We start from the raw sequence: 16,773 nt of genomic DNA, 5'->3' as shown, positions 1-16,773 counted from the left end.
GATGTTGAGAGAGATGGTCCTCCCTCCATCTAACTTTGTACTGCAGATTTATAGGGTCATTATTGTCAAAAGTACAAACAGGAGAATCAGTGTTGCCAACATGAATATTCTCCCCCAAATGCCCAGCTGCATCAAGTGCCCATCAAAAGGACCACAACATGGTAATTTTAATTGTTCCAATTTGCCAGCCGCTGTTCTAAACTGATTAGCCACTCACTGTCTTTGTGTAAAGTAAATATGGATGGCTATGGACACTCACAAATATCCATCCCTGTATCTATCAACGATTGTTTGACGTTATACTCACTTGTGACATCAATTATCTGCGATACAAAATGCCCGTGCATTTCAAAAGGAGACTGACTGGAGATCTAAAGCACAAATCCACTTGCACTTCTAGTACTGGGCTGCCAATATTCACCCAATAAAATAACTGAAATCGCCTGAAGTCCATGGAACTATGCTGGCTTATTTAGCCGTGGAAATGGAAGATTTGGGGCAGGATTCCCTAAATCCAACACTAAAGCAAGCAAGTTTAAGCAACAACCCACTGATTCAACATCCACTCAGAATTTGCAACACACAAATGACACATTTTAAGACAGCGAAGCTCCTGTCTGTTACACGATAATCACGTAGTTCTTTAACCTAATGCTGCATTTAATCTATGGAGGCCTATAGGGGTTGCAATATAAGTATCTGCATTTTAAAAAATTTTATTCTCTAAAGTGAATTTCCCAGCAATTCAGCTCCACCCCGCAATTAAATACTATAAAAAAATTAAAGAAAAACACCCTACCTGAGCCCTTCCATGTCTCACCTGCTTCTCCGCCCAAGGTGATACTGGTTAGACTGGACGAGGATTCTGACAGCATCTCCTGGCTATATAATCTAATGTTAAATAACATCACCCTGAATGATTTAAAGGATAGAAAAGGATCTAGTAATTAATATTTCAGAAAAGGACTGTAATAAGAGCCGTTCACAAAATACATCCTAGTTCAATATGTAGCAAACAGGTTATAATTTAAATTGTTCACATATATTTTATCTAACATTGTCTATATCCAAGGCAAAATCCAAAAGGTGAGAAATGTTATCAAGATCATTTGGGAAAGTCCTACACTTTGTCTAATTTGCGCCTAAATCATTTGTGGGATTTAAAATAAGTCCAAACGCATTAACAAGGCACCGTCTGGAGCATTCCCAAAAGACAGAAAAGGGCATCTTGAAAACAAAAGTTGGCTGGAATACGAGACACCAGGCTACCGGAGCAGATTATGTAGAGTTGATCAATGATGATGGACTTTACCTCACACTGAAGAGGAAGAGGACAAAACAAAACAAAAGACCTTCTCTCTTCAAGGATCTGCTTAGAACTTGGCGAGAACCTCTGAACCGAATTCTAAAGTAAACACGCCAGACACGTACTTAACCTTTTTTCGCTTACTGTATTTCCCAGAGTTTTACACACAAACAACCACAGTTGCATAGCTCTCTTGGTGGGGTGGCGTATGACGGAAGACTTTTTCTTATGGCTATGAAACATATTGTGCTTTCTGTCATTTCCACTTCAGAGATGTACTTCATAGTTTGTTTTTTTTAATGCGATTGAGAACAAACACCTGCAGCCACTACAGCCCTTCTGGACCAAACTGTACTCTGAATGAACAAAGGCTGACATGTCATCAAGTGTGTGCAGACTTTCGATATACAATACACACACAGCAGATATCCTTTTTCTCTATCATATAAATATTTATGTATAAACATGTATACACACACACAAATCTACATCTACTCTGTCTCCATCTATATATTTTACTGACTAGAATGCCACCCCACAGGGTATATATATGTATACAATAATTAGTCTGTAGATTGTCCGTTTCTCACGTTTTGGTGACCCTCATCTGTTTACTAGTAGAACGGCTCTCACTTGGGCTTCCACCGTTGTCAGCTTACATTTCCTCCGTGATGGCAGAGCAATCCTCACCGTGTCAGGCACACCTACTGCATTATAACAACACCCCCATAAAAATTAAACGAACAGAACTGTTTATAAAAGAGTAAATTATTACTAAATTCAAAATTACCAGGTAATGAAAATGCAAGACATACAATTCTGGCAATGGAAAATGGAACCAGGCTTTGGTTTTACAAATATGGCAACATTACAGAGAAACACAAACACCAAAATTAAATGCTTAGCAGCCAAACATTTATTAATTTTTTTCTTTCCAAGAACCAATTTTTTTTTCTGTAGTTATAATGAAAAGCAACTGGGTTGCATGTAATACAATCTTCAAAAAAGCGTTTTTAATAAAAGCAAAAAACAAAACAAAAAATAAAATCCAGAAAATTCAGTATATATATATGCATTTAGGACATCTTGGATTTATTTTCAAAGGAAAAAAAAAAAAAAGACAAAGACATAAATCCTCTGTATTATTAACTCCTAAATCAGTTTACACACACACACTGATAAAATGTCAACTTTATTTTAATTATTTATAATCCAGCATAAGAAATACAGTACCTTCCATGGCAAAAAATACACAAATGCAATAAGTTTTTTTTTTTTTTTAATCCTTATTAAATTCAGCTTATTTGAACACTAGAGTTCTACTTATTTGTTTTTTTTTTTCTTACACCTCCCCTCCCCATCCACCCTCAATCCCCCAAAGCCAGTGATTTGTTTTCTCGTTTTTCTGTAATGAATTACCACCCAGCAGTGATAACAGACAGGGACTCGTTCCCTTTTTTTAGCTAAACTGTGAAATGTGCAAACCTTTATCATTTTTTTTTTTTATTTTTTAATTATTATTTTTTAAACTTTCCTCTGTGCCAGACTTCCAGCAGCCCATTAGGATCATACAAAAAAAGTCCAAAGTTAACAGGAATTGTTTGTGGGGACAGGGAGCAGCGCTAATACGGCTGCATCGTTTGGGAGCCTGACACATCATCACTGCATCGTTAAAGGGCTGCGCTGGATAAACCCGCATGTTAGTGCAGAACCTGGCGTATTTCTACCTAAAGATTTTTTTTATTTTTTTAAATGAATTTTTTAAATTTATTTTTTGCAAAAGCATCAGCTATTAAAATATTCATGGCCAACTATGGCTTTAAAACGCTGAAACCCAAAACTGTGACCACTTAGTCCTTCACAAAGGTCATGGATACACTGCAAGCTGAACATTGCGATCTGCTCAACTAAGTGACAAGCTGATGCTCTCTTGAAGTACACAAACACCAACACCCCACTCCCACCTACAAAAAAAAAAAAAAAAAAAAAGCACATGGACGCAGCCCCTTGTGCCAACCGTTTGAGGGTATCCTGTTACGTCTCAAGACTCAACATGGGGAAGTCGACCCCCAAAAAGTAAGGCCTCCAACCAACTGGGCGTCAGGCCTCAACAGGTCGGGCGTTAGAATCAGTTCAACGTAACAAACGCTGCTTCCTTTTGTACCTTTTTGTTACTTTTAGACAACCTACAACCATCATCCCTCCCCCCCCCCCCCAAAAAATTAGGCAGACTGAAGCTGAGGGCAGCTCGTTAACAGTCATCTACTTCTATAATGGCAAATCCTCTTCTTCATGAAAACTCTAAAGCTGGGGTACTGTAATATGAAAAAGGAGACTTTTGTTTTTTGGTTTGTTAGGGATTGACGGTTGAGGGCACAACACGAGTTCAAAATGGTCATTCCAACACTGTTGATCTGCAAAACTCTGGCAACTCCTCCAAGTATGATTACAATGTGAAAAAGCTTCCATGGACAAAAGTAGTAATAAAGTCGATACATTTCTTAAGACACAGTGCTGTTCCACTCTCAGGATTGTGCAGAGTTACAACAAAATGATATTTATAGATAGATAGATAGATATATATATATGTGCATGTAGAACAAATGCTCAACTCCCCTTTCAGTTAAACACGAGGTAGGGAGCCTAGTTTGCCAGTCGTGGAGCGGGAATTCACCATCTTCCCAGCCTGCCAATCGCAGCGCACTAGAAATAAGGGCTGGAGGCGTCCAGCATCCAGTGAGGGAATGTATTCGATCAAAGCACTGAGAAAGTCAAGCAATTCAAGTCAGTTGCCAGCGGCAGCAGTGATTAATGGCAAGGGAGTCTGTGGGGCGCTTTTCAAGTACGAGGACCCAAACCTCAGCCCTAAACCTACAACACAAGTCACCGGAAGGCTTCAACGATGCATCTCCACCAAACAGCGCTGGTTCACAAATCCAGAAACTCTAAATGCCACTTGGTTCAGACTGCAGTTTATAGTTTGGCGAGTTTTTAACTTTTTTTTTTTTTTTATTATATATAAAGAGTGTGCGTGTGTGAGTGAATGTGGTTTTTGACCTAAAATGCAACTCAACCTGAAAGCACCCAAATACACGTCAAAACAAGGCGAGAATAAATCAATCCGAGAAAGAGGAAAAAAACAAGAGAGAGAAAACAGAGAATCTCAGAAAGCTAAACCAAGGAGGCCCACAGGACCCTCTGGCACAATGGATGGCCAGTGTTTTTTTTTTTTTTTTTTTATTTCCCCCCCCCCCCACGCCACCCCCCTTGAAATTAGTAACTTTTTTTTTCTTTTAATTTCTTAAAACAGTAACATGAATTTAGCAACTACAGCTTCACAATTCCGATAATGCAGGTAGGAAACAAGACACAATGGTGTGACGGGAATCTGCAGGTACTGTGAAGTTTACAGCACCTTGGAAAATATCCCCAAAAAAACAGTCAAAACAGTGGCACCTCACCAGCAAAGCAATGCAGGTTAAAAAGCACCACTTCGCTCACTCCTGTTGCACTTTCACACGTAAACAAGCCACCATGTACTTTCCATTTCTAGGGAATTCAAAACTTCAAGTACTGCAAATTTAGTAAAATACCTGCCATGCTTGCTCGGAGGGGTTTTCCTTCTATGCTCAAATTGATCCAACATATGGCATTAGTGCAGCAAAGTCTAAGCCCCGGGAACCTTAACCAGACATACAAAAATACGGATTACTTTCTGTGAAATAAATGTAGAAAACCACTTCTAGAGGAAGGCTCCTTCAGTCTCTTAACCCCACAGTTCTTCCCCTCCAATCAGCTAAAAAGTGTTCACATGACACAGATACATACACTGACCCACATTCCCACAAATCGGTGTTGGGGGAAGACAAAACATGGTTAAAACAAAAAAGCATTCATTAGACTTTTTTTTTTGTATATTAAACAAGCATGCATAATAAAAATGGAGAAAGCTCAAGTGAACGCTGCAGGTAACACAGCTGATATCCGTACCTAGTAAGCCCCTAACCCCACATTCCAAACATATGGGAGACTTCACTTCTGGGAAGCTCCCAAGTGTGCACAAACACCCCCGCCCCACAGAACAAATCTTTTATTTTATTTATTTTTTTTATATAAATAAATAAAATAAAAACAAAACACAAATTTGAGGCACATGACCTAAAAACACCAACATTCTCCTAACAGAAGTCTGCCAGTGAAAGAGCCAATTTTTTTTTTTTTATTATTATTTGCTTCTTTCTTTGAGGCTCAGGCACAAAAATCAGCAGCGTTTTGAATTGAAGAGAGAAAAAAAAAAAAAAAGTATATATAATTGCCCCAGATGGCTGCATAGTTTCTTTTTTTATGCTGTTGTCTAGAATTTTACAAAAATGATAGACAAAACATTTGTAGGAATTTAGTTCTCTCGCCCCCCACCCCACCCTTAAAAAAGTGTAACACATCTTGCAACATTAAAAATTCACATTTGCATATTAATACAGACAAAAGTCATATTCTGCCAGACGGAGGCTTCCCCTTTCACCTTCTCAGGAGGAGGATAACGCTGAAAGGGCGTGCATTTTGCCTCTGTTGGCCTTACCTTGTAGAATTATTTTCGTTCGTGTTTGAAACACGTGACTGTTGCTTTCAGTAAGGTTAAAAAGGTTTCAGCAGTCACCACCATGTAGGCTGGTGTTTGCCGCAAAGCTTTAGTAACTTTGTAAACTAGACCTTTAGGCAAAAACATGTAAATAAGCAAAGCTCTTCTAATACAATATGGACATACATCCCTCTTTAAAATTAAAAAAAAAAAACAAAAAAAAAACTTCTTGACCAAAGACTTTCCCCAAATCTGTTATGAATGTCAAATTTAAAGTACACGACAATACCCTGTAAAATGATAATTAAAAGAAAAAAAAAAAGGTGGGGTTCAACCAATTGTCCCACCTCCATCATGCAGCGTGCTGGTTTGTCATTGAACTTAAATTACTAAATCAGTCACAATCACCCTTTAGCCTTCTTGATTTAAAACACAAACCCCCCCCATTCCCCAAGGGGAATGGGGTGGGTGAGGTGGGGTGGAGGGAATCAGAAGTAAAAGCTCCCTTGCAATGCTAAATGATAGGCTTGTTTACATAAGAACCATGATCAGGTAACCAGTAAAATCTTTCACTTGTAGCAAAATGTTCTCCTTACGCTCTTAAAGCGCTGCAGCCAAAAGCATCCGGTCTCTTTCAGAGTTTTTTTTTTTTTTTTGGCGGGGGAATAAAATTATCAAAACCAGAAACCCATAGTCAGAAATGAACCCAGAGAATAAGACTTTGAGCACAAAAAGAAAATCCAACCAACAGCTTCATATCACAAGTCTTAATTGTATTCAGATTGTATTCCAAGATGCTTTGGCCCAGGAAAGGTGTAGGAAGGAGACTGAAGCTCAAAGTTTTTTCTTTTTTTTTTTTTTTGGGATTAATTTTAGCTTGTAAAGAGTATCTATTTGAAAGGCGTCATGGTTCATCATCCCAAATATTGGTATGTGGCCACAAAATGTGTCTTACTGGGTGCTTAAAGCACATGTGCCAACAGGTGCCAGTTCCCGCTTACTTTGATCATCACTTTAAATTCACAACCAAGATGTGCAGAGTTTAGAGGCCTCCAGGAGCCTGGTGGTGGGGCGTTTTGGGGTGGGGGTGAGGGTGGGATGTTTTCTTACTCTCGTTGTTGTTCAGGGCTTCCTTTCTGACAGCAAGCAGGAGGGAGGGTAGGCAGTCAGATGAGGTACCAGTGTGGAGCAATGAAAGGAAAAAAAAAAAAAAAAAAAAAAAAAAACACACAACAAAAATTCAGTTTGGGAGACGAGGGTGCAGCTCTTCTTGGCTGCAGGAAAGAAGCTGGATGAACGTACTCCCAAGTAGAGTCTCGTCTGTTTCCAAAGTCCTGTCCACCACTTGGTGGCAATTATAATTGAGAAATACAGACATCAACACACAGTCCTTCTTTGCATAAGACCCAAGTTATAAAGCTAATGGGCAGGAAGGGAAGAGAAAGTAAACACTGGGTCTTTTGAAAATGCCACATTATAAATAAAACATGCTTAAACAAAAAAAAAAAAAAAAAAAAAAAACAAACACACACACTGAGAAGGGCAGCAAGTTCAAAAATAAACACTGATCAGCATACACCAAACATTTAAGAAGAGAGCGAGGAGAAAAAAAAAAAAAAAGTTTCCTCAGACTTGGCAAATGGGGTGGGGGGGGGGGGGGCGCAAGGCAGGGAGAGGGAAATAAATTAATAGTTTTCATGTCAAAAATACATTCATGGGAGCAGAGAGTGAAAGAAATAACAAAAAAACTTCAATTTAGTTCAGCCGTCAGTGCTAAATTCAAAAATGATCAGCTCTGCTGTATTTTTTTTTTTCCATTCAAAGTAGTGCACACAAGGACTTCTTACCACAGTTTTGACAAAATGGTGTGTGAGTGTGTGTCCAGCACAAAGCAAATGGTTTGGGAATTCTGCTGAAAAGAAAGTTTACATTCTGATCTGCAGCTTAGCCCACCCCACGTTTTTCACATTAAAAACACAATTCCCAAAAATGTATCTATTGTTCACTTCTGGATTAATGTAACACTGCAAGTCACGTGAAACACTACACATCGTGACAAAAATAAAACAAATCCCCAAAAAGCCCTAAACATATAGAGTATCCAAAACCTAAAAAACAACAGGGTACCCCATTTTTCCATAACTTCAAAAAAAAAAAAAAAAAATGCAAACTTCTTTGGAACACAAATCACAGTCTTATCAGTTTAAAAATGGAAAAACAAAGCAGCAGCACCCCTACTCCACTGACTCACAAGCAACATGTATACCACTTGACCATCCATATAAATGTACTAACAGAAGAGTTACAAACACTTCACACAGGAGTGCCAATTGTGGGTGCTTGGAACCTACTTTTGGGGGAGGGCCGGGGGTTGAAAAAAACAATGTATTAAATAAATAATTAAAAAAAAAATAGAAAAGTGCACAAAACTTATTCCAATACCCACAGCAAAAGCTTTGATGTGCTTAAGGAATGACCATACCTGGGGGTAAAGGCCAAAAGGCAGCTGCAGGGACAAGCAAGGACACCTCTGTTACACATCAGCATGTATCACACATTTTGTATTTTTAATCTATAGCAAGCAGCCATTGGGAGATAAAGGAGACACAGATGTGAGAAGGACATTTTTACAAGCATGGGAATCACTCATGAAATCATGATCCGTACACAACACATCCCCATCCTGGATGTTTGGGGATTTGGAATCCACTACAACAAAACACCATCAAATCAGTAAACAGGATCCCGATATGCAGAACAAAAGTTATCATTCTACATTCCCTCCATTTTAATCCTTTAATTTGTTACGCATCGACAGTTCAGGAAGCGTTGTGTTTTGTGGATTGATTAGCCCAAAAGATTAAATATTTAGTCTTGTCTTGCTTGCTGACCTCCCTGTCACCCTCCCCCCCACTAAATTCCACTTTTGTAAACATCTGGATTTTGCTGGGAACAAAAAAAAAAAAGATCAAAAATTACTGGCTTTCTGTCCTGATAATACTGCAGACACACCATCAAAGGTAATGCACAGCTAGCTGTGTGTATACCTCAAACTAGACAGTGGAAAAAGAAGATGGGGAAGGATGGGAGAGACATTTTGCACTGTTATGAGCAAAAGGTAAAACCTAGCACAAAAAAAAGGTAAAAAGTGGCATCCCAGGTAATCCTCAATTAATATACTGCCAAACTCCAAAATGTAAACCTTCAGGAAAGTACTGATGTTTCCTAGTTTTCTGAATCCATCAAAGTGACATTCATGGAAAAACTCAATATATGAAGGGTTATTAAATATCACATTCAAGTCTTTTTAAAAAGGGAACACACCAAAAGGGACAAGTTTCTGACAATTGTAGCAGTCAGATTCAAGTGAGCCTATTTTCACTGAAAAGAAATGGCCATGGTCAGCTCTGTGAGGTATGGGTTTGAATGATGGGGTTTGCAGAGACTTAGGACTGACGGAGTGAGCCAAAGAAGCAGCCAGATGCTTTAAAAATATGACAATGGACACAAGAGAGGAAAAAATAAAAACGACACTAACACTGTATCTGAAACAAACAAAACTAGTGAAATATTGGAGGCTGATATAAATCAATATTAATAAAGCTACCAGGAGAGAGAAAAAAAAAGAAAAAAAAAAAACACACAACCCTTGCACACAATATCCAAAAGGGATCCTTTTTGTGGCATTTGCACCTAAGCAAAGGAATCTGATTTGACATTAGCCTAACAAAATTTTTTCTACTTCTTTGCATGAGACCTTGCTCTCTGTTACCTCCCTCTACTATAACCTCCACACCCAGCACTTCCTCAAATTGCAGTTTTATTTCCTCCCTATTTTTCATAATCCAAAAAGTTTTCAAACACTTTGTTAAAAGGAAAAAGAAAAAAGTGAAATCCTGCCAATTCTGTATAGACCACAGAAAGCTGAACCCACCCAGTGCAAAGAATATTAAATTGATAGACATCTATATTGAATTTTTTTTACACATATATTAGAGGTCTTTTTTTCTCAGTATACAGCACATCATCAAAACTGTAGCACACACACCATCACCCCCCCACACACACCACCACCCGAAGAAACATGCATGTATGCACTTAGCAGAAAAGAACATTCATTTTCTTCTCTTAAGGGAGATGTGGGAGGGTAATGTAACGCTTCTCACTGGTTGAGATCTTGGTTCAAGTATACTTAGAACTTGATATGTTAAATTTATTCTTTCGCATTAATTTGGTATTTATTCCCCTGGTCAAATGTATTAAAAATGAGGCCCAAAAATGCTGATGGTACATAATTGTTTTTGTTTTCAATATGGGTGCATCTATGTGCTTACAATGCCAAAAAACTTCACCTCCCCATTCCCCATCCCTGCCCCTCACAAACCTCTCTAATTTTGGCTTAAGCCCCCCTTTAAAACATTTCTTTATTGCAAGTTGAAAAGAAAAAAAAATACATTAACCCCCCAAAAAAAACTTAAAATATCAAGTTATTAGTGCTGTTGTTCCAGAACACACACACACACACACACACACACTCACTCACACATACACAAAAAAAATGGTTTGAACGAGGTCAGAGTTGAAAGTTTTTTTTCCTCCTCTCCTCCCCCAAAAAAAGAAAAAAAAATTGCTGTTCGTATTTTTAAATTGAGTCAGAGCCTCCTCCCAAAAGATCCCCTGGAAGGAGTGGAGATGGGCTGCTGATCTGGTGGCTGTCCTCAATGCTTGGGGCACCCCATAAACTGGAGGGGTATCCTGAACTGCCCCCCCAAAGAGACTGGCGAGGCACGTCCATGAGGCTCCCAGTGGCTCCCACGCTGCTACTGCCTGCTGCACTGCTCCACTGACTGAAGAGATTTAGGTTGGCACCAGCTCCACTTCCAGTGGGATCTCCTGGGCTGGAACCAGTATCCAGGCTTTGCCATCCACTGCTGCCACCACCTCCTCCTCCTGCTCCGCTTCCTACCGTTGATGGTACATTGCTTCCTCCGCCACTGTTAATTCCACTGCCTGACCCTGGGGCCACCGAAGCTGCCACGGTGGTCTGAGCCCCTCCCGCTACTCCAGACTGGGAATGTGCAAAATAGCGACTGACCTCCTCCTCGCTCACAAACTCTGCTAGAATGGTAGTGTTGCCCAGCACACACCTTTAAAAATAAAATAAAATAAAATAAATAAATATATACACACACATATACACATGGACACAGCAAAGCTTTACAGATGCTACCAATTTTGCTCAAAAAAAATATATATAATATCTGAAAGTGCATAAATGACATATCTCTAAAAGTGTAGGCCTTAACCTTCACGGACATGAACCTGTGACTTAAAATGCACTACTAAGCTCTTCATCTTAAATTATATACACACGGATCTTCTAGGATTATGATAGGTTAATGCACCATTAACAGAATGGTAGAATTATATAAATTTTGCCACAAACACCATGATCAAGAAGGTTTTTCAGTAATAGACGGTTTACTGTGTATTTACAGATTATGATATTATCAAAAAGCAATTTGCTAGTAAAGTGTATTTCTAAATTAATAAACAGTACAATGAGAATATATTAGTAGAATTGTATTTGAAATTTCTAACTGATATAGTGGGGCAAAAAAGTATTTATTTAGTCAGCCACCAATTGTGCAAGTTCTCCCACTTAAATAGATGAGAGAGGCCTGTAATTTTCATCATAGGTATACCTCAACTATGAGAGACAAAATGAGAAAAAAAATCCAGAAAATCACATTGTCTGATTTTTAAAGAAATTTGCAAATTATGGTGGAAAATAAGTATTTGGTCACCTACAAACAAGCAAGATTTCTGGCTCTCACAGACCTGTAACTTCTTCTGTAAGAGGCTCCTCTGTCCTCCACTCGTTACCTGTATTAATGGCACTGGTTTGAACTCGTTATCAATATAAGAGACGCCTGTCCACAACCTCAAACAGTCACACTCCAAACTCCACTATGGCCAAGACCAAAGAGCTGTCAAAGGACACCAGAAACAAAATTGTAGACCTGCACCAGGCTGAGAAGACTGAATCTGCAATAGGTAAGCAGCTTAGTGTGAAGAAATCAACTGTGGGAGCAATTATTAGAAAATGGAAGACATACAAGACCACTGATAATCTCCCTCGATTTGGGGCTCCATGCAAGATCTCACCCCGTGGGGTCAAAATGATCACAAGAACGAAAAATCCCAGAACCACACGGGGGGACCCAGTGAATGACCTGCAGAGAGCTGGGACCAAAGTAACAAAGGCTACCATCAGTAACACACTACGCCGCCAGGGACTCAAATCCTGCAGTGCCAGACGTGTCCCCCTGCTTAAGCCAGTACATGTGCAGGCCCGTCTGAAGTTTGCTAGAGAGCATTTGGATGATCCAGAAGAGGACTGGGAGAATGTCATATGGTAAGATGAAAAAAAACTCTACTCGTCGTGTTTGGAGGAGACAGAATGCTGAGTTGCATCCAAAGAACACCATACCTACTGTAAAGAATGGGGGTGGAAACATCATGCTTTGGGGCTGTTTTTCTGCAAAGGGACCAGGATTACTGATCCGTGTAAAGGAAAGAATGAATGGGGCCATGTATCGTCAGATTTTGAGTGAAAACCTCCATCCATCAGCAAGGGCACTGAAGATGAAACGTGGCTGGGTCTTTCAGCATGACAATGATCCCAAACACACCGCCCGGGTAACGAAGGAGTGGCTTCGTAAGAAGCATTTCAAGGTCCTGGAGTGGCCTAGCCAGTCTTCAGATCTCAAACCCATAGAAAATCTTTGGAGGGAGTTGAAAGTCCGTGTTGCCCAGCGACAGCCCCAAAACATCACTGCTCTAGAGGAGATCTGCATGAAGGAATGGGCCTAAATACCAGCAACAGTGTGTGAAAACCTTGTGAAGACTTACAGAAAACGTTTGACCTCTGTCATTGCCAACAAAGGGTATATAACAAAGTATTGAGATGAACTTTTGCTATTGACCAAATACTTTTTTTCCACCATAATTTGGAAATAAATTCTTCAAAAATCAGACAATGGGATTTTCTGGATTTTTTTTTCTCATTTTGTCTCTCATAGTTGAGGTATACCTATGATAAAAATTACAGGCCTCTCTCATCTTTTTAAGTGGGAGAACTTGCACAATTGGTGGCTGACTAAATACTTTTTGCCCCACTGTATATACGGTAAGCTATTTCTAGATTTAAAAGCTTATGGAATTTGAGTTTTTGAGAATGAAAAAAGTTACTTTAATTATAATGCTAAGTAGGTTTTATTAATACATTTATGGGGAAAAATAAGGCTTCTCAATAAATAGATTTATTTTTTTTTGGTAAGACTTTCACATAGTGAGCATTAATACATTGTTGGCAATGGTACTATGAGACTCATAAAGTGGTGGTTATCTATAAGATATTAAAAAATGGGCGAATGGGTGACCCCTTTCCCCAACGCACATAAATATTGAACCAGACGTTTTTCAAAACCATCCATGTACTGTTGTACTTGAGAAGTTCATGCTATAACAATTAATTGCCCACAGAACTGATTCAATGTGAATGAAAAAGCTTGTACTGAACAAGTGAAATAAGAGTAAAATTCCCAAACCACAGAAACACGTTACATATTGGAGGGATTATGTCTGTGTAAAGCAAACTATACATCAAACTGTTTTACATCTACATGTTCATCTATCTTATACTGTTACAAAAGTCATGAAATAAATAACCCCTGATCATAAAACAAAAACAGGAAAAATGGGGCTCTTTAATTAATGTTAAAAATGATCTATTTCACATATTTAAAATTCAATGATCCACAAATAGAATAATTATCTTTTTATAGTTGCTAAGTTTTAATCAAAATCAATTTAAAAAAAAATACAAAATGGTATTTGCTTTTTGCATATACCAGCTATATCCATTTGCAATAAGTTTTATTATTATTGAAATAATGCATTATGTTCATATATTTTATGCGAATGCATATTATTTGAACTCTCTGCTCCTTTTTCTATTTTCAAGTAAAAGCCTACACAGTATGTTAGTTTAAACAAAGCACTGTACAGAAACTTGAAAATCTCATCCCAGCTTTACATGACCATTAGGGGGATGCCTTAATATTTAGGCAGTTTATAGTCATTGAGGAAACTGTGTAGTCCAACCTGTAACAGAAAATGCCACATGAAAACAGGGCATCTGTCAGTGACCACCACGTCAGGAATGAATCAAAAATAATCAAAGACAGAGTGGCTTCAATGGTAAATCAGAATTTTACAACAAAGTCAGTTTTTAGCTCAAACTAAATGCTGTTGTATATAAACTGTTAGCTTCTGATCGTACAACATTCCACAAATTCAGTGAAAAATGTGCCAAAATACCCTATATAAATGCAGTGTCTGATTGAAGTTACTGCTTCTAAAGGAGGTTCCACCACTTAAATTTAAGAGTTCACATTCTTTATCCAATACTAACCATGAATATTTAAATCTCATGTTCAATAAATAATGTGACAAACAATTACGTGCGTTATCTGTTTATTACTATGACTTACATAAAGATGGGATTGTATTTTTGAGCCATTTACATAGGAATCCAGAAAAACTCAAAAGGGTTCACAAACTAACAAATATGTACACAGAAAAACAAAAAATGGTTAGCTTTGCTCTTCAGTTAAATAATCACGAGTAGAAGCAGATTATTCATATAAGCACTCAGAAAGGGGATGAAAATCTGGTATCACTTGTGATTATAAAGCTGGATCAACCTCCAGTGTAAGTACTTCACTTTTAAAGCAGAAAGTGGACAATTAGGTCACGCCCTCTTCCCACCTTCACAATTACAAGAAAATTTAAGTCAACAATCCATACCCATGCAATGCTGTCTGAGCCTTGATGGCCTCCTGCTTGCTGCTGTAGCGAATCAGAGCACTGCCCTGTGTCAAGTTCAGGTGGAATGTCAGTAGGGGGCCATGCTGCATGCAGATTGTCCTCAAGGTAGAGCCATCAATCTGGACACAAATAAATCATAGACACATGTATTAATTAATACCCACTCAGTCTTTTGCATTTTTGGTAGTTCCACTAAAACAGCAACACCGCATAAGCACAAAACAATACTTTTAAATCAGAAATAAAAGTCAAGGACCTGCACTCTCATCCACATTCACTGTAAGGCGGTGTGTTTTATCTACTAGCTTTATTTAATGTCGCAAACAAAAACTGACCATAAAAGGCTTCATACAAAGCAGAAAGAGCTGTGATTTCAGGTACAATCACCAAGACGTGAAATATTTTTCCCCTACACCTTCCTAACTTGGACTTAACAGGAAAATGTACTTCAGTGAATCTTTAGTATTATGGAACTGGGGGATTTTACAATGGCAAATGATCAAATCTCTTGTTGAGGATCAATATGCATTGGTGATGTGTAATGTCACCTCTGATAACCTTTCCAATATTTGCTTACTGTTAACTTCATTTTAACATGAGGAAAAGCACAGGCATGGTACAAAGAAAACTGTGATTCAGATTTGAGGCCTAATATTTAGTCCTATTTACTACAGCAGAAGATACTGTATATTGAGGATTGATACAGCCTGATTCTTCATGGCTACAGCTTGTTTCAGCATAGCCAAAATTTTGCTTTTTAACATTTTTATCTTGTAGAATGTCTGATGTCTTACAGAATTTTATACTGCTTTTCAGATGTCTTTCTCCATTTCTTTGCATTGTACACAAAAGTTTGTAACAGGTATTATTTGAAACAACAAGCAACAAACAAACCCTGCCATAATCATCTAAAACAGAACTGCAAAAATTCCAATTAGATTTGTTTTTTAGGTAGAGCACTAAATCTGAAAAGAAGTACAGTAATCCCTCGCTATATCGCGCTTCGCCTTTCGCGGCTTCACTCTATCGCGGATTTTATATGTAAGCATATTTAAATGTATATCGCGGATATTTTGCTGGTTCTGCTCTGTACTTCTAAAATTTATATATATATATATTTTTTTATTTCTTACTATATTGAGAAATTGTTCTGTGTACTGTACTGTATTGTATTGACCCCCTTCTTTTGACACCCACTGCACGCCCAATCTACCTGGAAAGGGGTCTCTCTCTGAACTGCCTTTCCCAAGGTTTCTTCCATTTTTCCCTACTAGGTTTTTTGGGAGTTTTTCCTTGTCTTCTTAGAGAGTCAAGGCTGGGGGGCTGTCAAGAGGCAGGGCCTGTTAAAGCCCATTGCGGCACTTCCTGTGTGATTTTGGGCTATACAAAAATAAACTGTATTGTATTGTATTGTATTGTTCGCGGATTTCTGCGGACAATGGGTCTTTTAATTTCTGGTACATGCTTCCTCAGTTGGTTTGTCCAGTTGATTTCATAACAGGGACGCTATTGGCAGATGGCTGAGAAGCTACCCAACTTACTTTTCTCTCTCTCTTGCGCTTGCTCTGATCCTGACATAGGGGGATTGAGCAGGGGGGCTGTTCGCACACCTAGACGATACGGACGCTCGTCTAAAAATGCTGAAAGATTATCTTCACGTTGCTACCTTCTGTGCAGCTGCTTCGTGAAGTGACATGCTGCATGGTGCTTCGCATACTTAAAAGCTCAAAGGGCACGTCTTGATTTTTGATTGTTTGTTTTTCTCTGTCTCTCTCTCTCTCTGCTCCTGACGGAGGGGCTGTGAGCAGCTGCCTTGATTGTAACTGCTTTGTGCCGCGGTGCTTCGCATACTTAAAAGCCAAACAGCCCTATTGATTTGTTTGCTTTCCTCTCTCTTTCTGACAGTCTCTGCTCCTGACGCGCACTCCTTTGAAGAGGAAGATATGTTTACATTCTTTTAATTGTGAGACGGAACTGTCATCTCTGTCTTGTC

The 16,773-nt window shown here is 38.7% G+C and overlaps 1 protein-coding gene across 1 annotated transcript in view; it reads right to left on the bottom strand.

The window, feature by feature from the left end:
• Window positions 1-3,642: 3,642 nt before the first annotated feature.
• tnrc6ba (trinucleotide repeat containing adaptor 6Ba) overlaps window positions 3,643-16,773 on the bottom strand; it is a 104,778-nt gene continuing 91,647 nt past the window's right edge. The window contains 2 exon segments of the mRNA XM_051934633.1: window positions 3,643-11,032; window positions 14,760-14,899. Coding sequence (XP_051790593.1) covers window positions 10,528-11,032; window positions 14,760-14,899 — 645 coding nt within the window. The 3' untranslated portion in view covers window positions 3,643-10,527.

The sequence above is a fragment of the Erpetoichthys calabaricus genome, chromosome 12, assembly GCF_900747795.2.
Source record: "Erpetoichthys calabaricus chromosome 12, fErpCal1.3, whole genome shotgun sequence".
Lineage (NCBI taxonomy): Eukaryota > Metazoa > Chordata > Cladistia > Polypteriformes > Polypteridae > Erpetoichthys > Erpetoichthys calabaricus.
The sequence above is the reverse complement of the archived record's forward strand: the minus strand, read 5'-3'. Positions and strand labels throughout refer to the sequence as shown.